The 21,064-nt window shown below is 39.2% G+C and overlaps 1 protein-coding gene across 4 annotated transcripts in view; it reads left to right on the top strand.

The window, feature by feature from the left end:
- Positions 1 to 21,064, top strand: part of ST7 (suppression of tumorigenicity 7) — a 334,384-nt gene that overhangs the window by 304,823 nt on the left and 8,497 nt on the right. For 2 of the 4 annotated variants that reach the window (XM_087821055.1, XM_087821054.1), the window contains 3 exons: positions 7,877 to 8,027; positions 17,552 to 17,644; positions 20,376 to 20,515. In XM_087821055.1, coding sequence (XP_087677181.1) covers positions 7,877 to 8,027; positions 17,552 to 17,644; positions 20,376 to 20,515 — 384 coding nt within the window. The remainder of the gene's footprint in view (positions 1 to 7,876; positions 8,028 to 17,551; positions 17,645 to 20,375; positions 20,516 to 21,064) is intronic. The other 2 variants (XM_087821058.1, XM_087821056.1) reach the window with 1 other exon arrangement.

The following is a 21,064-nucleotide window of genomic DNA, read 5'->3' as shown; positions in this document are numbered from 1 at the left end:
ATGGAAAATCCACTGGAAACAGCTTGGATGGGCCTACACGTTGGATGGGGTTAGGTCTGAGGGAATAACCAAGACAGGGCAAACAGTGTGAGCCAGGATGATGGAGACTCAGATACAGCGCCTGCCTGTGGGCTCTTTGCTGGCGGGGGGTGGGGGGGTCATCTAAGAAAAGGAAAAATGGCTCCTGCCAGAACTTTTGTCTGACAGAAAGCTGCCCTGCTTTCTACCAGTTTTTGCCCTGTTGTCAGACAATCAAGTTTCTGCCCATATGTCCCTAGTTCCTTTCAAAGTGCTGCCTCAGCACTGGGGCTCTGAGGGATTGAGTCCAAGTAAGTCTGTTCATAGACCGTTTAGGAGGGGGACTGCCTGCCACTCCAGTAGCCCTTTGCCTCCCTCAGCCTCAATCCCCACTGGTTTTCACAGCAAGAAGTTATGAGGACTTCTGTTCCTGGCACTGGTTCCCTAGGTTAGGGGGCTCGGTATGGGGCTGGCACCCCTCACTCCTCAGGGGCAGCCTACACAACCGAGATATCTCTCCCAATTTTTATCTGCCATCAATGGGTGTGGGACCAGCCCATTCTGTATCTCCACCCCTCCTACTAGTCTTGATGTGGTTTCTTTATTTATTTTTTAAATATTATTTTTGTTTAAAATATTGCAGATGTCTTTTTTCTCCCCAATGACCCATTCCACCCTGTCCCGCCCCCCTCCCCCTCCCCAGTCCCTCTCCCCACCATTGTCCTTGACCTTGGGTTGTGCATATATGCATATAAATTCTTTGGTTACTCTCTCTCCCTCCACCTATCCACACTCCTCCATCCCTCTGACACTCGTTAGTCTCATCTATGCTTACATTTCATTGAATCTGTTCTGCTCATCAGTTTATTAAGTTATTTAGATTCCACATATAAGCGAGATCATGTGATGTTTGTCTTTCTCTGCCTGGCTTATTTCACTTAGCATAATATTCTCCAGTTCCATTTTTACTGTTCCAAAGGGTACGAGATCCTTCTTTACAGCTGCATACTATTCCATGGTGTATAGGACCCACAGCTTTTTTATTTACTCATCTACTGATGGGCATTTGGGCTGTTTCCAGATCTTAGTATTGTAAACTGCTCTGCTATGAACATAGGGGTGCATATATTCTTTCTGATTAGTGTTTCAGGATTCTTAGGAAATATTCCTCGAAGTGGGATCCCTGGGTCAAAAGGCAGCTCCATTTTTAATTTTTTGAGGAAACTCCATAGTTTCCCATAGTGGTTGCACCAGTCTGCATTCCTTCCAGCAGTGTACTAGGGTTCCCCTTTCTCCACATCCTTGCCAGCATGAGTCTTTTGTTGATTTGTTGATGGTAGCCATTCTTACTGGCGTGAAGTGATATCTCATTGTGATTTTAATTTGCATCTCTCTGATGATTAGCGATGTTGAGCATTTTCTCATGTGTATCTTGACGATCTATATGTCCTCTTTGGAGAAGAGTCTATTCAGATGTTTGCCTGTTTCTTAATTGGGTTGTCTCCCTCTTGCTGAGTAGTATGAGTTCTTTGTACACTTTGGAAATTAGCCCCTTATCACCTATATCCTGGGCAAATATGTTTTCCCAGACCGTGGGGTTCCTTTGTATTTTGAGGCTGTTTTCTTTTGCTGTGCAGAAGCTTTTTAGTTTGATGTAGTACCATATGTTTCTTTTTTCTTTTGTTTCTCTTGTCCTAGGAGATGTATCAGTGAAAATTCCACTACATGGGATGTCTGTGACTTTACTACCTATTTTTCTTCCAGGATTTTTATGGTTTCATGACTTACATTTAAGTCTTCTATCCATTTTGAGTTTATTTGTGTGTATAGTGAAAGTTGGTTGGTAGTCTAGTTTCATTTTTTTTCTTATATCTGTTCAATTTTCCCAGCACCACTTATTGAAGAGACTGTCTTTACTCCATTGGATGCTCTTTCCTCCTTTGTCAAATATTTACTGACCATAATGGTGTGGGTCTATTTCTGGGGTCTCTGTTCTGTTCTTTTGATCTATATGCCTGTTATTGTACCAATACCAGAACGTTTTGATTACAACGGCTTTGTAACACAGTTTGAAGTCCAGTAATGTTATCCCTCCCAATCTGTTCTTTTTTCTCAAGATGGCTGCAGCCACTTGGGGTCTTTTCTGGTTCCATATAAATTGTCGAAATATTTTTTCTAGGTCTGTGAAATAGGCTATTGGTATTTTAATAGGAATTGCATTGAATTTATGAATTGCTTTGAGTAGTATGGACAGTTACTGATATTAATTCTTCTAATCCATGAGCATGGTATATTCTTCCACTTGTTTAAATCTTCCTCTATTTCTTTTTTCAGTGTCAGGTAGTTTTCTGAGTACAGGTCTTTTACATCCTTGGTGAAGTTTATTCCCAGGTATCTTATTTTTTTAGTTGCAGTGGTAAATGGTATTGTTTTTGTAGTTTCTCTCTCTGAAAGTTTATTGTTGGCGTATAAGAATGCCATTGATTTATGGATGTTTATTTTGTATCCAGCTACCTTGCCAAATTTGTTTATCAAATCTAGTAGTACTTTGATGGAGTCCTTAGCGTTTTTTATGTACAATATAATGTCATCTGCAAATAATAGGTTTTACTTCCTCCTTTCCAATTTGGATACCTTTTATGTTTTCTTCCTGTCTGATGGCTGTGGTGCGGACTTCCAGCACTATGTTGAATAAGAATGGTGAAAGTGGATTCCTGTCTTGTTCCTTTTTTTAATGGAAATGGTTTTAGTTTTTGACCTTTGAGTATGATGTTGACTGTAGGTTTGTCATATGTGGCCTTTATTCTGTTGAGGTATGATCCCTCTATTCCCACTTTGCTGAGAGTTTTTATCAGAAATGGGTGCTGGATTTTGTTGAATGTTTTTTCTGCATCTATTGATATGATCATATGATTTTTGTCCTTCATTTTGTTTATGTGATGTATCACATTTATTGATTTGCGGATGTTGTACCAGCCTTGCATCCCCAGAATAAATCCCACTTGGTCGTGGTGTGTGATCTTTTTAATGTATTGCTGGATCCGGTTTGCTAGTATTTAGTTGAGGATTTTAGCACCTATGTTCATCAGGGATATTGGCCTGTAATTTTCTTTCTTTGGATTCTCTTTATCTGGTTTTGAGATTAGGATGATGCTGGTCTCATAAAAAGAGTTTAGGAGTTTCCCCTCCTCTTGAATTTTCTGGAATAGTTTGAATAGAATAGGTGTTAATTATTCTTTGAATGTTTGGTAAAACTCGCCAGTAAACCCATCTGGTCCAGGACTTTTGCTTGCTGGGAGTTTTTTGATTACTGCTTCCATTTCATTAGTTGTTATCAGCCTCTTCAGGTTTTCTGCCTCTACTTGATTCAGCTTTAGAAGGTTGTATGCTTCTAGGAATTTGTCCATTTCATCCATGTTGTCCAGTTTGTTGTCATATTGTTGCTTATGGTATTTTCTTACGATCCTTTGTATTTCTGTTGGATTGGTTGTTATATCGCCTCTTTCATTTCTGATTTGGGTCCTCTCTCCTTGTTTCTTAGTGAATCTGGCTAATGGTGCATCGATCTTATTTATCTTTTCAAAGAACCAGCTCTTGGTTTCATTGATTTTTTGTATTGTTTTTTTAGTCTCTATGTCATTAACTTCTACTCTGATCTTTATTATTTTTTTCATTCTACTTCCTTGGGGCTTTTCTTGCAGTTCTTTTTCTAGTTCTTTTAGTTGTTGTGTTAGATGGTTCATTAGATCTTTTTCTTGTTTCTTGAGATTGGCCTGTAATGCTATGAATTTTTCTCTCAGGACTGCTTTCACTGTGTCACATAGATTTTCAGTTGGTGTCTGTTCATTTTCCATGAAGTGTTTGATTTCTTTCTTGAACTCATTGGTAACCCATTCATTGTTTAATAGCATGCTATTTAGCCTCCATGTGTTTGAATATTTTTGAGTTTTTTTACAGTGGTTTATTTCTAGTTTCATGACATTGTGATCTGAGAAGATGCTTGATATGATTTCAGTCTTCTTCAATTTGTAGAGACTTGCCCTGTGCCCTAACATGTGGTCAATTTTTGAGAATGTTTCATATGCACTTTAGAAGAATGTGCATTCTGCTGCTTCAGGATGAAATGTTCTGTAAATGTCAATTAAATCCATTAAGTCAAGTGAGTCATTTAAGGTCTTTGTTTCCCTTTTGCTTTTTTGTCTTGATGGTCTGTCCAGTGCTGACAGTGGGGTGTTAAAGCCCCTCCCCCACTGTCATTTTGTTGCTGTCAGTCTCCCTCTTAAAGTTCCCCAAGAATTTTTTTATATATTTAAGTGCTCCTATATTGGGTGCTTAAATGTTTATAAGGGTTATTTCCTCCTCTTGGATTGATCCCTTTAACATTATGTAGGGACCATCTTTGTCTCTTGTTATAGTCTTTATTTTCAAGTGAATTTTGTCAGAAATAAGTATTACTGTCACTTTCTTTTCCTTTCCATTTGCATGGAATATTTTATTCCATCTCTTCACTTTTAGCCTGTGTGAATCTTTTGCTCTCAGGTGGGTCTCTTGTAGACAGCATATATTTCGGTCCTATTTTCTTATACATTCAGCTACTCTATGTCTCTCAATTGGACCATTTATTCTGTTTACATTTAAGGTTACTATTAATATAAACTTATTTACTGCCATTTTTCCTCTTTATGCTGATGTACCTTTCTCACACTTTGCTTCTTTTTCTTAGAGCAGTCCTGTTAGAATTTCTTGCAATGCTGGTTTGGTGGTACTTAACTCTTTGAGCCTTTTTTTTTCTTTCTGGGAAGCTCTTTATTTCACCTTCAATTTTAAATGATAGCCTTGCTGGATAAAGCAGTCTTGGTTGCATGTTCTTGCTTTTCATTACATTGAGAACTCCATGCCACTCCCTTCTTGCCTGAAGAGTTTCTGTTGAGAAATCAGCTGTTAGCCTTATGGGGGTTCCTTTGTAGGTCACTGCTTGTCTCTCTCTTGCAGCCCTTAATATTCTCTCTTTCTCCTTGACATTTGGTATTTTAATTACGATGTGTCTTGGAGTGGGTCTCTTTGAGTCCCTCTTGTTTGGAACCCTCTGTGCTTCCTGAACTTGTGTGGCTTTTTCCCTCGCCAGCCTTGGGAAGTTTTCTGTCATTACTTCCTCCACAGAGTTCTCTGTCCCTTGCTCTCTTTCTTTCCCCTCTGGCACTCATATAATGTGAATGTTGTTTCACTTCATTTGTTGACCCAAAGCTCCCTTAGACTGTCCTCATGCTTTTTTCCCCCCAATTTTATTTTTGTTTAAAATATTTTCTCCCCAGTAACCCATTCCATCCCATCCCTTCCCCCTCCCCAGTTCCTCTCCCCACCATTGTCCGTGTCCTTGGGTTGTGCATATATGCATATAAATTCTTTGGTTACTCTCTCCCCCTCCACCTACCCGCCCTCCTCCATCCTTCGGACATTCATCAGTCTCATCTATGCCTCCATGTCATTGTCCTCATGCTTTTTAAGTGTTCTTTTTGCTTCTTTCACTGAGTGATATTTTCTACCTTGCCTTCTAAGTCACTTATTCTATCCTCTCCTTCATTGAGCCTGCTTTTAATTCTTTGGGGTGTATTCTTGATATCAGATACAGCATTCTTTATTTCTATCTGATTTTTGTTTATGTTATGTATCTCTTTTTTCATGCTTTCCCTAAAGTCCTCAGTCTTATACTCTGTTGCCTTTTTTTATCATTAAGTTTCTTGAGCATCTTCATAATCAGTACCCTGAACTCTGTTTCTGATAGTTCGCTTAACTCCATCTCATCAAAGACTTTTTCTGGCATTTTCTTTTCTTTAATTTGGGGGTTGTTTCTTTGTCTCCCCATTTCAGTAGGTCTTAGTGTTTGTATCTATATGTTAGATATAGTTGCTGTCTCCCAGTCTTGTGGGGAGGGATTTTGTCTTGTGAGTCCAGTGGAGCCCAGAGGTGTGTTTTCCTTATATTTCTGATCTCTTTGCTCTAGGCATGTCCCTTTTGTGGGTGTCCCTTTTGTGGTTTCTTTATGTTCTCCTGTTATGCTTGGGTCTAGATTGTTGTTGACCAGTCCTTGGGAGGACTCTCCTCTCAGGTTGGCTAACAGTGTGTCTCAGCCCCAACCTCTCATCGTGTAAGCTGTTGTACGGGTGCTGGCAAGGCAGGACAATACACAACTAAACTTCCAGGAAACAATGGGTATCTTACAAAATATCTTGACAGTCACAGTGAAAACAACCCAAGTGAAAATAGAACTGGGAGAGTGAAGGAAGAACACACACACACACACGCAGCTTAAAAGAAAAGAGAGAAAGAAAAGTAACACTTAGAGAGAGACATGCATATTATTGTTAATAGTGATGAAAATTTAGAAAATAATAGTAAACTAAAATGTGAAAAATAGGAAGCTACTGGAGATAATAGAGGCAGAGAAAAGATTCTGAAAGAAGGGCCAGCAAAAAATTAAGGGAGAGAATAGGAATAGGATAATAGTTGAAAATGAGAAAATAAAGATACAATAAAGAGAATAAGAGAAACTAACAATCAAACAAAAAGACAGGAAGACAGAATGGAGGATAACAAAAGAATGACAGGAAAGAAGAAGAAGGAAAATGAAAAAAAAAAAGTTATTCCAATGGATCGAGAGGAGAGAGAGAGAGAAAGCCTGGACAGGGAAGGTCCTATAAGAGATTTGTAGGAAACTATAGAGAAAAGCAGTAATCTTGGTAATAATGATAAAGTCCTAGTCATTAAGCAGAGATATCAAGAAAGTCTTGATATTAGAATCAAGGATAAAACAAGTGGCTTTGTCTTTAAATCCCTAGTTGAAGGACTTCCATTCAGCTAGATTTCAGGTGGTTCTGAATGATGATTTTTCTGTAGTTTAGTTGTAATTTTGATGTTAATCTCCATTTTAAAGGCGATGTGTAGGTTGGTGTGATGATCGTTGGTGGTAGTAGTGTATGTGTATGTGTATGTGTGTTGAGGACAAATCTGGAAGGGAGGTAATGAGTAATGGAGCACAGGGAGAGCACCAAGCAGCAGAGAGAAATTAATGTTTTCAAATATAAATATCCTAAATTTGTTTCTTTTTCTGTTCTATACACACACACACAAAAACCCTACAAATGGATACTTAATTTTCTCTGAGCCTCCAGAATGAATATTCATTTTTCCCCCTGTATTCCCACCTCTTTTGTAGAAGATACGAATTAAGAGGTTTAAGCTGAGAACCCTCCAGTCTTTGTGAAAGGGCCTAAAAGAGCATTGTAGTTTGGTGTCTGTGCTGTTCCCCTCCCTTGGGTCTCCCTATGCTCTGACTGCCACCGCTCTTCCCTCTAGCATCCAAGCCATGATGGATGGCCCTTTTCATAGGACTAGGTCCTTCTCCTTGATAGATCTGTATAGAAAAAATAATGGGCAGTGCTAGTCAGTCTCAGGTCTCGCTAACACAGTTGGTTTAGTCTTATGACTACTTAACCTTCATGTGTCTGTTTTATATATTTTCATTCTGGTTACACATCCCTCCATCATTTTTCGGTAAAAATTATATCAAATTATTGTGTCGTCTAAATTTTCCTTTTTGCTGTTTGAGTCTATATTTATTTCTTTGATCATAATATCTTAGCCTGAAAGCCTCTGATCTTCACTGTAGTAAACTAGTACAAGGCTAATATCTGTCAGCAAACATTGGATTGCTGGATGTTTTAGTAATTGCCTTCAAATGTAGTAACAAGGCTGCAGATTTTATGAGTAGTGGCTTTAGGGAAATCAACCTTTCTATTTTCAATATTGAATTCCAAATTACTGTGTATTAATACATCTGTCTCCTGCTTTTTTATTTCAGTACCTACTAGAAATGAAAAGCTTAATCCTACCCCCAGAACATATCCTGAAGAGAGGGGACAGTGAAGCTATAGCATATGCATTCTTTCATCTGGCACACTGGAAGAGGGTGGAAGGGGCTTTGAATCTTTTGCATTGTACATGGGAAGGCAGTAAGTAAATTTCTTTCTTTGAAACTTTTTTAAGAGTGTGAAAAGATGCTAAACCTTTTACCCTGATTGTCCATGATGAATAATGATTTACACAGCAATATCTGTTCCTCTCCATGATATTTCATCACTGTTGAAATGATTAATTACTCAGCCTCTCCATTTCCTCGGTAGTGGTGGGTGCTGCTGTGGTGGTGCCATCTCAGCAGCTCAACAGACCAGTTTCCACAACAGACAGGATGAACCTAGACGTCTCTGGCAGAGGAGCACTCTACGAACAGAAAACCGTCTTCGGAGACCTGGACAGCCCCTTAGCATTGTGGGAGTCTTTGGCTTGGGGTTAGGCCTTGTGCTGGGCTCTCATTACCACTTCTAGATGGCCACTTCTGGATGGGTTGGCTAAAGAGTCACAGTTCTCCTTTCCTGGAGACAGGTGCCAAACACAAATGAGCAGCAGTCCTCCTTCAAAACAGAGCAGTGGCCATTGGGCCCTAGTGTCTGGTGGCAGGTTATGTTAGACAGCTGTAATATCTATTAGCTACCATCATTCTTTGCAAGGAGAAGAGGCTCTAATGGTGGGTGAGACATGCCCCCTGCCCTGGAGAAATGTCTTGTCTAGTTGAGAGTAGTAACCAGCAGCATGTAGCAGCTGCCCAGTGATTCTTCAGAAGGGAGAAGTCTTTGGAGTGGAGTGGTCATGTATAACCTTACAGATCACGATTTGAACCAAGCCTGGAAGAACTGAGACAGTATTAAAAGCAAGGACACTGGGAGAATGTAAATTAAGGAAAAGGCCCAAGACTGTGGATTATTGGACAGCACGTGTTCTGACACTCAGTTATCATTAATTTAAGCAAAACAAGTACAACATGTAGAATGAGTTTTTCCCCTCCTTTCCTGGGGAAACAAAACAAATACTAGAGTCTTCTGTTAATTTTTTCGTAGTTCATCCCCACTCTAATCAGCTTCATTAAACGAATGTCTCTTTAATCCTTTCACTCTGTTTATCTTAGTGGCTTCCATTTTCTTTTTTATAACCTGCGCCTCCCTTTTCCTGTCCTTCCCTAACCTAGCGGGAATCTAAATTGGTGTAGGAAGGGAGTTGGGATGGGGGCTGGGGAGGAGGGGCAGCCAAATGGGATGGAGTAAAAGTAAGTTGACAGCTGGGACTCAAGTTGATTGAAAGTCTTTTGTTTAGTTGTTTTGAAAATATTTCTTTCGAGAATTAACAGTGGGTCTACTTAAATAATTTACCATTTATAACATGAGGAATGTTGATTTGATCAATGCTTCTACCCCCCACCCACTCTGTAAGTGCATTAACATATTCCAGGTGTCCTGGTCCTGGAATTTGGATGTGTTAGGACAGCACACTCTACTCAGGCATGTGTGGGCACATGTACAGTCCCCTCTGGCTTAAGCTTATCATTGTTACATTTAAGGTGTTCTACCCAGACAAGCAAAAGGAATTTTTATTTAAACATGATGGGGAAAACAAAACAAAAACAAAACTAGAAAAATCCCAGTAAGATTGAACACGAGAGGCCTCAGCTAGTTGTGGATAAATGCACAGATTGATTTACCAAATAAGGACATATTTATAGATTGGCATCTTGGAAACATAGTAATAAAAGCTTATCAATTGGATCCGATTGAAAAAAAAGTTACCAGTCCCATAGAAAGGATCAAAAAAGTTGGGCAGGGGCAAGAAGTGAGAAATCATAGCATAATTATAAAAAGAAATTCTATGAGAAATAACTGAAAATTGTTTAGAAATTAGTTACTCATATAATCGTTGAAGAATGGACAGATGCTTTGGATCAACTGGAAGGACAATGAGATTTCAAGAAATGTGAAGTGACATAGAAGTGAGCTCCAAAAGCAAACAGGATGTTTGGGAAATGTAATCACTTCAGATTACATGGGCAGAGCACTTTATTAGAATTTTAAAAAGGAGATGAATTTTTAGACTTAAAACAGTATGGCAAGGCAACCAGAGACCTATAGGAAAGAGAAATTCTGCACTTGGTTCTTACTGATAAATAGGAACCACTCCAGGGAAGTTACACTGCTCTTCAGTTTACAAAAAGAGATCCGTGAGAGTGCTTACCGGGTGCTAAATGCCTTGTGGAATACCAGGAGCCTTAAAGAGTGTTTTGTATAACTGGGTAATTCTTTGGAGGGTTTGCACATACATCATTTCATGTACTCTTCCTGATAATGTTCTGAGTTAGGTAGGACAGAGGTGTCCATCTCAGTTGTTCAAGGGAGGAACAGATTCATTGAGATGAGTGACTTGTTGAATGTCGTGCAGCCATTGTTGGTGGAGCCAGGATGTAAACCCAAGTTCACTTTTTCTTCACTCCTCTTTTCTGTAATACCAGCTGTTTAGGCCTTTCTTGAATAGAATAAGGCTAAGAGGATCAGTTATCTTTGAAACATTTGCTTGGAAGTCCTCAACTTTCACATCACTACTTATAGGCTGGAGTATACTTACCTCCCTTCCTGGTGTTTATAAAGTTAATCATTCTATATAAAACCGAATTTTTATTGTTGAATACTGACTTAAATTTTGTAAGTGTAGAATGAGCCCGTTTTTATAAAAAAATTAATTCTATGTGTAAACAAAGAGACTGGAAATAAATACATCTTTAAATGGATTGCAAGTGATTTTTTTTCCTTCATATTTGTACTTTTCAAATTTTCTACAAGCATATATATTTCCTACAAGCATAAATATGTGTATATATGGATGTGTATGTATATATACATAAATTTAGAAAAACAATCTTTCATTACAAACACTTTTGGTTCTTTTTGAAAACAAAGCTATAAATCTGTCATGCAATTTAGATGAAAGAATTGCCACTCCAACTTTAGACAATTGTGTGCAATCTTTTGCCATTTCTTCTAGATCAGTGCCCATTCAAAGTTAAATGGAATCATCAGAATTCTGGATTTTATTTTATTTTAATTTATTTTTTAGTGAGGTGTAATTGATATATAGCACATTAGTTTCAGGTATACAATGCAATGATTTGATATTTGTTTATATTTAAGATCTGTTCTCTTAGTAACTTTCAAATATGCAATGTAGTATTAACTGTATCCACCATGCTATACATTATATCCACCATGCTATACATTATCTCACTTATTTACCGTGTAACTGAATGTTTTTACCTTTTGACCTCCTTCACCCATTTCACCCTCACTGCTCCTATGGCCAACCTGTCCTCTGTATTTATGATGAGCTCTGGATTTTAAATCAGAGGACTTGGATTAGAATTCTGACGTGCCTACTTACAGTGGTATTTACTTAACCAATTTTTGAGCGTTATGAAGCACTGACGATACTGAAAGCCCCCGGTTGGTGGGCTTCAGCGCAGTTGCTCAAAGGATAGTTGTAGTACCTGAGCTGCTGCCTCTGCTTTCTGTGTGTTAGTGGGCCTGCCCTGGGCACTGGGTAGTGCCAGAGCGCAGGACGCTACACTTCCTGCAGTCCACCACATGGTGGCGCCTTTTGACATCTCCAGCCTCATAGTTCAGATTTTTCTCCTTTAAATCATGTTTTCCTTTCTGAAATTTTAGGGCATCCCCCAACTTCCTTCCAATGTCCCATTTTCATTAGAAATGGAATTCAGAGAGGAAGGTAACAGTATCTAATTTTACTACTTTCCACATTAAAAATGAGTATTCTTTTGGTCAATTTATTTTTTGGAGATTAAAAGAAATTATGTCAGAAGTGTTGTTTAGGAATGGAGGTTTATTTTGCTTTGCTCTTTAATGTGTGTTTTTTTTAAATGTTGGAGCGTTAGTCATCTTGTGGGATTAAGTGAGTTTCCCAACAATCAGGCTGAAATAACTCAACATTTTTGATAAAACCCCCAAATCCAGCTGATGCATGGCAGAGATTGTTTGGGTTTGAAACATATGGTGGTTTAAAAAAAAAAAAAAAAGAGTCCTCAAACCACAAATACATCAGCATTTCAAAGGTTTCTAAAATGTTTGATTCATCACTGTCCCAGCCCCTGAAATTATACAATATGTTCCTTAAAGTCAGGATAATCAAGAAAGGAGAAAAGTTTTAATTTACAAGATTTAAAAATATATTTCTCAGTTCATTACACAGCTGCCACCTTATCTGAATTATACTTATTTTAAACACTGTAGGTTCTGGTTATCCTCATACACACCACACTCACACACATACACACCACTTGCAAGTATGTTGAATATAAAAAACATATATAAATGCAGGATTTCACTTGAACTGGGCCTTATTTACAATGGTATTGTGCGTTTGGGGCCCTATTTTAAATGGCACATTTTCTGTTTTACCTATATTAAATACTTATGTGGCCTTATCTCCCTCTTCCCTGCACCTTTTCAAGGTTGTTTTGGTTGCATTTATTTTATAAAGCAGGGTAGTCTGCTGACTTCAACTGTAAACTTTAAGATTTAATTTTCTAGTTCTATATATCAGAAGACTGGAATGCCATGGGGCACATTACTTAGCCTTTCTTTGTTTGCATTTATTCCACTTTACCAAGTAAGACTCTTTATTTTCTTTTTGGAGATTTTCCCCCCAAAGAATTCACTAAATAATGTATAAGATATGAAGGTGGTGTTTTTTAGGGGGACTAAGGCAGAATATTTCCTTTGAGAGGAGAAAATAGCCCATTGTTGAAGCATAGGATGAAATTCTGATTCTAATTTATTCTCTTTGAACCTAATGGTAAATGCTACTTGCTGTAAGATGTGGGCCTTCGGGCATTTCCTCTAACTAAACCTTTCCTCCAAAAGGCTGGCACCTTTTGGACTGCTAAGGAGAGATCCCCACCCCCACTGCACCACCCCATACATCTAAGGGTTTGTTTCTTGGGAGAAAGCAGTGGTCAGCTAAAGTTCCTGGTGATAGTTACCATTTACGAATAGTCAGTCTCCAGATCCTGGAAGATGCTTTCCCACCTTCTGCCCAGTGAGCCCAGCTTGCTCCTTTCTTTTATTCAGTCTTGGTGATTGACCACAATTTGGATCCACCTGAGTTTTTAAAAGGAAAATTCTGCTCTTTCTAATTGTGTATTAATTTGTTCATTCTTTTACTCAACAAAACTTTATTGAGTCCCTCTTTTGTGCCAGGCATTGTGTTGAGGATACCAAGATGGATTAGACTCTGAAATGCTTTGGGAGAAACGTATGTGTGTATACATGTGTACACGTATATTCACATATACATATACATATACATATACATATACATATACGTGTGTGTGTGTGTGTGTGTGTGTGTGTGTGTGTAAACAGTACTCTCATGGAAGTAGGATGCTAGGGTTACTAACAAGTTATGAATTTGCTGTAAAACTCTAGAATTTCTCTTCAGAATTAGAATGGAGCATCATTTAATCTAACCAAAGGAAACTGATTTTCTCAAGGCCATGTAACTAGATACTGAAAAAATGTGAATAAGAACCCAGGCTTTTGACTTCTGTACTTTCTTTGTTGTTGTGCCCAAACGTCTCACAAAAGACAGATAGCCTTCTTGGGCATTTTCCTAGTGTTTTAATGATAATTTTCTATCATTTGTACTTCTAATTGTTTGCAAACCAGCAGCATTTTTATTTATAAGCTAGCATATGACCTAATATAGAGAATGTGAGCTTTTTAGGGTTAGTAGAAAGGGAGGGTAAAGAGAAAACTGACTTTTATTGAGCAGCCAGGCACTGTGTTCATTTACCCTTGACCTCGGCTGTCACGTGTAGTCCCTTTAGGAGCCTTGTGAGGTCTGTGGTATTCTCATTTTTATAGACCAAGAGACTGGACACAGATTAATGACCCACCCAATGACATGCAGTTGTTAGCCTGGTCAAGTTCAACTCACCCTTTAGCTGTCACTTCCACCCCTCCTCCTCTAGATAAGCACAGCCCCATGGATCTCTCCTACCAGGAGCTGTCACAGTGGGAACTTTCAGATTATTGAGTTATTTTCATGATTATTGGGTCATCCATTTTCTGCCCTGGGTGGTAAGCTCTGTCAGTGCAGAGCCATGTGTGCTAGGCTCACTTTTCTATAGGAAGACACTCACATGTTTAGGAGATAGAGCTGGGATTCAAATTCAGTTCTCACTTTTACAAGTAATCTGTCTGTATAAAGGTCTCTGAGATCCTCTCTGGAAAGACAGTATAGGCAAACGAAACATCAGACATTACCTTCTATCCTTGTCTGTATCGTGGGTAGGATGAGAAATCACTGGGAAAATCAGGTATGAGCTTGTTCACGTATCTGTCCTTTTGCCCACTCTGGTTCTGTTGATTTTTTTCTTCAGTATTGGTGGAGAGTGTCTGCTAAGCAGTGCACTTTATAGGCTCAGAGCCTAGAAAATGAGTCTGGTCAGGGATGGAAGGTGGCAGTGTAACACCTCAGACTTGACCATGGAGCACCTGATGTGTTCATTAACTGATTCCCCATCCATTTCACCCCTCACCAAGGTCATGGCAGAAATCCAAGTAGGAAAGGAAACACACACATGTCATTTGTGTGCCATGTAGTAACACGGAGTTGCCTAGCTTTTTTGTTTTGTTTTTAAACAAATACATGTTATCTTTAGTTGCTTGGAAATACATGTTTTCTCAGAAAAGATTTTTAGGAGGTTTGTGATCACTCATGAAATAGATCAAATTCATAAAATAGATCAAATCACCCTTTTTACATTCTTTTTTTAATATTTTTTTTATTGATTTCAGAGAGGAAGGGAGAGGGAGAGAGAGATTGAAACATCATTGATGAGAGAGACACTGATTGTCTGCCTCCTGTATGCCCCTCACTGGGGATTGAGGCCAAAATCGGGCATGTGCCCTGACCAGGAATCAAACCATGACCTCCTGGTTCATGGGTCGAAGCTCAACTACTGAGCCACACCAGCTGAGCAACCCTTTTTCCTATTTACAATGCCAAATCAGTGTGTTAATATTTGTTCTTGCAAAATTTCTGGACATTTAGTTAAAGTCACAAGGTTCTCATGGAGCAGTTACATACACACTTTTCGGGGAAAGGGACCAGGAGGTGGGAAGCGAAGCTGACAAGGCATGAGCAGCGCCTCTTCCCTCTCTCCAGACTAACACTGCTTATCTCACACTTTACTGACCCTGCATGGCAGGGTGGCTGAAGGATAGAATTATACAAACAGAAATTGTATTTGCTTTTGTTCAGTGAAGCCAAAAGCCTTAATATTATTTTATGAACTCAGTGTAGGTAACAATTGACATGAGAAAGAGAGCAATTTTAAAGAATACCTTAATACACATCTTTACAATCATGAGGGTAGAGGGGGACAATGCAAGGTGTGTGTGTGTGTGTGTGTGTGTGTGTGTGTGTGTGTGTGTGTATGTTCTTTTTTAAGTTGTGTGTAATCAATGTCTCTACCCTCTCCAAAAAGACCAGAACTGATTAGAAGAAAAATGCTAACTTGATGCACAAAATTCAGAATGCATGCTAAATAGTGGAGTGAAAAAAACATTTGGCATCTGACTGAAAAGATACCAGCTAACCATTTGATTTCCATGGTTGAACACTCTCAAGATCTTGCATTCCTATATTTCATTTTAAAAATTGCTCCCTGACATGCAAACTGGATTCAAATTTTGAATAAAATCTAGCATTCAAATTTATAGCCACTTTGAAAACTGAGGGTTTATTTATATCATATAAACCTGAACAGATTCTTAACTGTAGCATCCCAGTTGCACATGGAGAATCTGGATTTCAAAAAAAGAAAAAGAAAAACTTCCACACACATTTTTCTGCATATTTGGGATGTTTTTAGAGGAGCCATCATTTATGGAAAATGGTATTAAAATCCTGCCATATCTCAGTTTAAATTTAAATGCACCACCTCCCAGAAAAGATTATAGTGTATTCTACAAAGTCACTAAAAGGGCTTTTTTGGTTTTTTTCCTTCTCTTGCAAGCTTAGTTCTATTGAGAGAGATGCGGTTTCTTAGAGCGATCTTTGTGTGTTAACAACCTGTGTGGAGAGCTCTCTCTTGGCTGGTTGTAGCGGGCAAAAGTCATCTTTGTTTGCATGAAAGTTAAGGTCTGATTGAACTAGGGTGAGCCTTTCATTTTAAGAACATTTAAAGACTGGGGTGTTTTTAATGTTTTAATCTCTGTGTAAGAGGTTTCTGTTATGAGAGGAAAATTGATAACATTTTTAACTCAGCAAACTGCCAGCAAACTGGCTCTGCTCTAATCCCACGTTTATAGTGATTTATATTCTCCGTGGCAATGTGCTGTAACCTCAGAGTGATACCACTGTGGTGTAGATTGACTGCATTCCAAATGCTGGAATCACATACATAATGTTTTTACTTTTAAATAATATTCAGACACCAGAATAAATACCATATGTGCACTGATGCTGGTTACAATGGAACCTTGTCATTTCTTGTGAGGGAGACATTCTTTGTTTCTGATTCCTGTTTCAAATAAGTATGCAAAAGATAAATATGTACATTGACAGCATTTTGAGAAGGTTTAGGTAATCACACAGCTAAGGATGTAGCTACAATCCTTGAAATGTTGCATTAAAACTAAAAAGAATCCTGTGTCACCACCACCCCTCTTTGACACATATGAAGGCAAGGATTGATATCTAACATTTCCCAGTGTAGGGTTCAGTTTTTATATTTTATATCTACATCATGCTGTAGTTAAAGGACATCTGTTGAAGAAAAATCACCTCCATGAGCACTGTTCATAGGAACAGTGAGACTAACATGCTGATGACATTGTAATAGGGAGAGTAACACATGTGATAATGGGAAGGGATAGATTGATTGGAAAGCCATAATTCAATGTGAGACCTAATGTTATCTGATACCACAAAATAGAATTTAGGTGGCCTGACATCAAAATACAGATAATCAATCTCTCCTGATTCATTTTTCCCACATGATATTGAAGACTTAAATGTTTCATAAAGTTTAGAAATACCTCCCAAGTCATGCATTTTTAGATTTTGTTTTTATCCATCTTGGTTGTAATTCTAATCCACCTAGACATATTTTTAAAGTAGACATGGTAGAATGCCTTTCATATTTGTACATCTGTAACAGACTCCAAGTCAATCCACATTTCTTCTTGGAGAAGTGTTTCAATCCAGGTTTGCACTATTCCCATCAGTTGAGCTATATTGAATTAGTGCTTTTGACATTTTAATAATATTTTGTAGATGAGGAAATTCTGGGCATTGGAATTGATGGCTTCCCTACTCCTCTGCACCCTTATCCCCACCCAGTTTTGTGAGGTTTGCCCAGAATATATAGTGTGAGATTAATGTGTGAGTCATACATCATAATGCACCTCTGACAGTTTATCTGGCACATGACTCAGAGTTTGGGGAAGTCTTGCATTCTGGGAGTTATTTGTAGAAGTGTTCCCCGTCATAAAAATGCTCAAAAAGCCCTTTTTGAAGTTGAGAAGTTATGAGACAGATATTGAACCTCTAACATATTATCTCTCCTTTTCAGCGTTTCGGATGATCCCTTATCCCTTAGAGAAGGGGCATCTTTTTTATCCTTACCCGATCTGTACAGAAACAGCAGACCGAGAACTGCTCCCGTGTAAGTCTCACCCCTCTATGTGGTCTTCAGCCAGTGAGGGGAGTGTGCCCGAGAGGGGATAGGGAGAGTTGGGATGATAAATGTTTATAATGTTCCTTGTCTTTTATTACTCTTCTCCCAGTCCCTGTCCTTATTTGATAGCATATGCATTAAAATGGGTTATGTGAGTGGGTTTGGTTTCCTGCTCCTCCAAATTTCTTCAGATTTGTCAAAGGGTAAGACCCCAGAGATTGAAATTTAGATCAAGAGGCATCGTGTTGGTCTGAGCACAGAGACCTCTAGTTTGGGGCTAATGTTGAGTGGGCTGGTCCAGTGTGCAGAGTGCTGCCTGGGCTTTCCTCTGGTCACATGACTGAAGTTTGTGGAGGAAGCACTTACTTCAGAGGGAGCTGCAAATGAGTCACTGATGGGAGGGCAGCACCAGGACCCTGGCATCTTTGCCAGAGGTGGAGTCATGGGACGGGGCGGGCGTGCTCTCTGTGGTGATGCAATGCTCTTGGCCAGAAGGATTTCCCGTGAGCATCTCGGGGTTGCATGTAGTGAGTTGGTGTACCATGTGCAGAGCACACGTGCAGCCTCAGCACTGTATATAGCACAAAGAGGGGGCTCTGCCCTCAAGTGCTGGACGAGCTAGCAGTCTGGCCCATACCACGTGTGGAAAGTATGATTTGGTTTACTGTAATACAACATTGTTTTGACAATTCTGGCTAACTAGTTATTATCAAATCATACTGTGCATGAGGATCATGTCCAGGCTCTTCATGTGGCCCTGACTTAGGACATATTTTTCTCCCTCAGATAATGAGCTCCAAATTTTGGCTATTCCCTCTTTCCCATCCTCTCTCCTGCCACCCGCTCCCTTTTACTAGCCCCATTTATATCATACCTCATAACTGAAACATATTTAAATACGTTGCCCAGAGGAATAGTGTAACTTTGGAGCCCTGAGTGCGTAGTAAATTGTCCAACACCAGCATTATTGAGCCAGTCATAAATCTCCGACATGGCTGGGTCTGGGTGCAAAACGAATCAACATCTTAAATTGAAGTAGCAGGAGGTGGCTCACTTGTTTCCTTGCGAGCCAGCCCCAGTGTGAGCTTTGTTACTTAGGGAACTGGGAGATCTCAGTGACCTGCTGTTCCTCACTGTTCGAGTTTGATTGTGAAAAAGGTCTGGTGTCTCACACTACATTAGGTTTGATTTCAGAAATCCCTGTTATGGGCCCATACTTTACCTTTTGACTCCCCCTTCAGGGAGATTCTTGTTAAAGTTTCAGCTTTCTGGTATGATAGACAGTTTTCTGAAAAGTACACTATTTTAAATGTTTTAGTTGAATCCAATTACGTTTCCATGGGGATAGAGTCACTATTACAACAAGATTACAGTTCTTAAAAGAAACTTTACAAGAGTAAACTTTATAAGCCTGAAATAGAAAATTATGGCTCACATTTATTTAATTGAATGCAGTGGTTCAAGTCTGGGCTCCCCTCAAAATTTTTAGGGGGTTAGGTTTTGAGAGTGGGGATAGGGAGAAGGTCAGTTGTTTTAAATGCTACCCACATTTTGTACATTAAGTGTTGCTGTTGCCACAGTGTCCCTGAGTACACCTCCACCCCATGTTTGAATCCTAGCAGGTTGACTTCCCTGGATTCAAGTGTGTGTGGTTGGTTGCGCTTTGTCCCTTTCTCGCTCCCAGCTCCTCTCACCCTCTGTTTCAGCAGAGTGGATTACTGTTTAGGGATCTAAGTAATGAGAGCCCAGTAGTCCAAGAAAGACCTTTTACATCTGGGATTTGCTGAGGAAAGTGGAGCACTTGGATCCTTCTGGTTCAAGTGATAATATTGCTCACATGCAGTTTCACTGCTTCCCTCTACCAGGGCCTCGGGCAACTGGTGCTTTTCTTTCTGGCAGGACAGCCCCTACCTCCCTGGTCAGCACCCATACCCACCGAGGTCACAGGCAGCAGGGGAGTTAATTTTCTCAGCTTTTGTGGCACAGTTCTTTGGTTTCCCCAAATCCAACATTTGAAATTTAAAAGTTATAGAAGGTGCTCTAAAGAGTGCCAGTTATTTATTTATTTTGATGGTGGTTGGAAGTATATTTGTCATCAAGCATCTCCTACAATTGTGCCAGGTGACCCTCGAAGCCTTTGTCTCGAAGCCCTGCAGATTGAATCGGCCAGCAAGAGGTCCTTGCTGAATGTCTCTCTATCTGGGTGGCACCTCCATCAACATACCTAGAGTGCACCAGGAAAAAATACAAGATAAACTAATATTGCTGCATTTAATGATTAAAAATTAAAGGAAGGTGAAAATCTAGATACAGGATTTTTTTTCAGTATACTTGACTTTGGATTTTCCAGGTTTTATGCAATGAACGTGTTTTATAATTTGAATAAAGCTTTGCTTCATTTATGTTTGCTTTTGAGAAAGGAATATTATATATTAGGCATAGATAGATAGAAGTACTGTCCCTGCCCATGAATGTGTGACATCCCCAAATGGGCTCTATCATGCTTCTAGATCGCTAAAGGTTGAACATGAATTTGGGGAAAGCAGTTAGGCAGCCAAAGGCTAGCTCTGATGTTGACTGTGGTTTGTTCAAGAGTCGTGCCTTTTTCATTTGCAACAGGCTTCAACCAAGGCTCTGAAGAGTCCATTCCACATATAGAAATTCACTGAGAATGCATTTTGTTCCAGCCCTGATATTTCCCTTCTGATCTTCTCTACAGCTTTCCATGAAGTCTCAGTTTACCCAAAGAAGGAGCTTCCCTTCTTTATTCTCTTTACTGCTGGATTGTGTTCCTTCACAGCCATGCTGGCCCTCCTGACACATCAGTTCCCAGAACTTATGGGGGTCTTCGCAAAAGCTGTGAGTATTTGCCAAGAGGGAGGCCTCAGGGAAGGGGCAGGAAAAGCAAGAGAAGCAACATAAGAGAAATGGGAAAGTATTGTGTAGAAATGAATATGCCTGTATTGATCATTTGCTCACTGTTTAATTTTCCTTATCAGCGGAATCAAAGGGTTGAGGGGTCAAATGAGGAAGTGTAGATTGTTTGCTAATGCGTGCCTTGCCTGGTTTCATACACAAGAAATTCTCAGCAGTTCCCCTCAAATGCATAAGGTCAAAAAGGATTAAATAATTAGCAAATGAAAAATATGTGGGAGATTATTCAGTTTTCTATAAATTGAATGACATTATTTCCAATCGTTAGATATTGTGGGTCTTTTTTCAAGAACAGTGAGATTTACATTTTCAAAGGTAGTTTAAATTTTAAAAATTGTAATGGTTACAAACATTTCACTTGTTTAGGGAATGAACTGAGGGGATGTGAAGGGCTTGTAGTAGTAAGAAGTATACACATGACACTTAGAAATATGGAAACCCACTAAGAGCCTCTAAGGAAGGTTGTGGAGAGAA

This window comes from Miniopterus natalensis, chromosome 10, assembly GCF_054644295.1.
Source record: "Miniopterus natalensis isolate mMinNat1 chromosome 10, mMinNat1.hap1, whole genome shotgun sequence".
Classification (NCBI taxonomy): domain Eukaryota; kingdom Metazoa; phylum Chordata; class Mammalia; order Chiroptera; family Miniopteridae; genus Miniopterus; species Miniopterus natalensis.
Note: the sequence above shows the minus strand (reverse complement) of the source record. Positions and strands in the feature narration are given on the sequence as shown.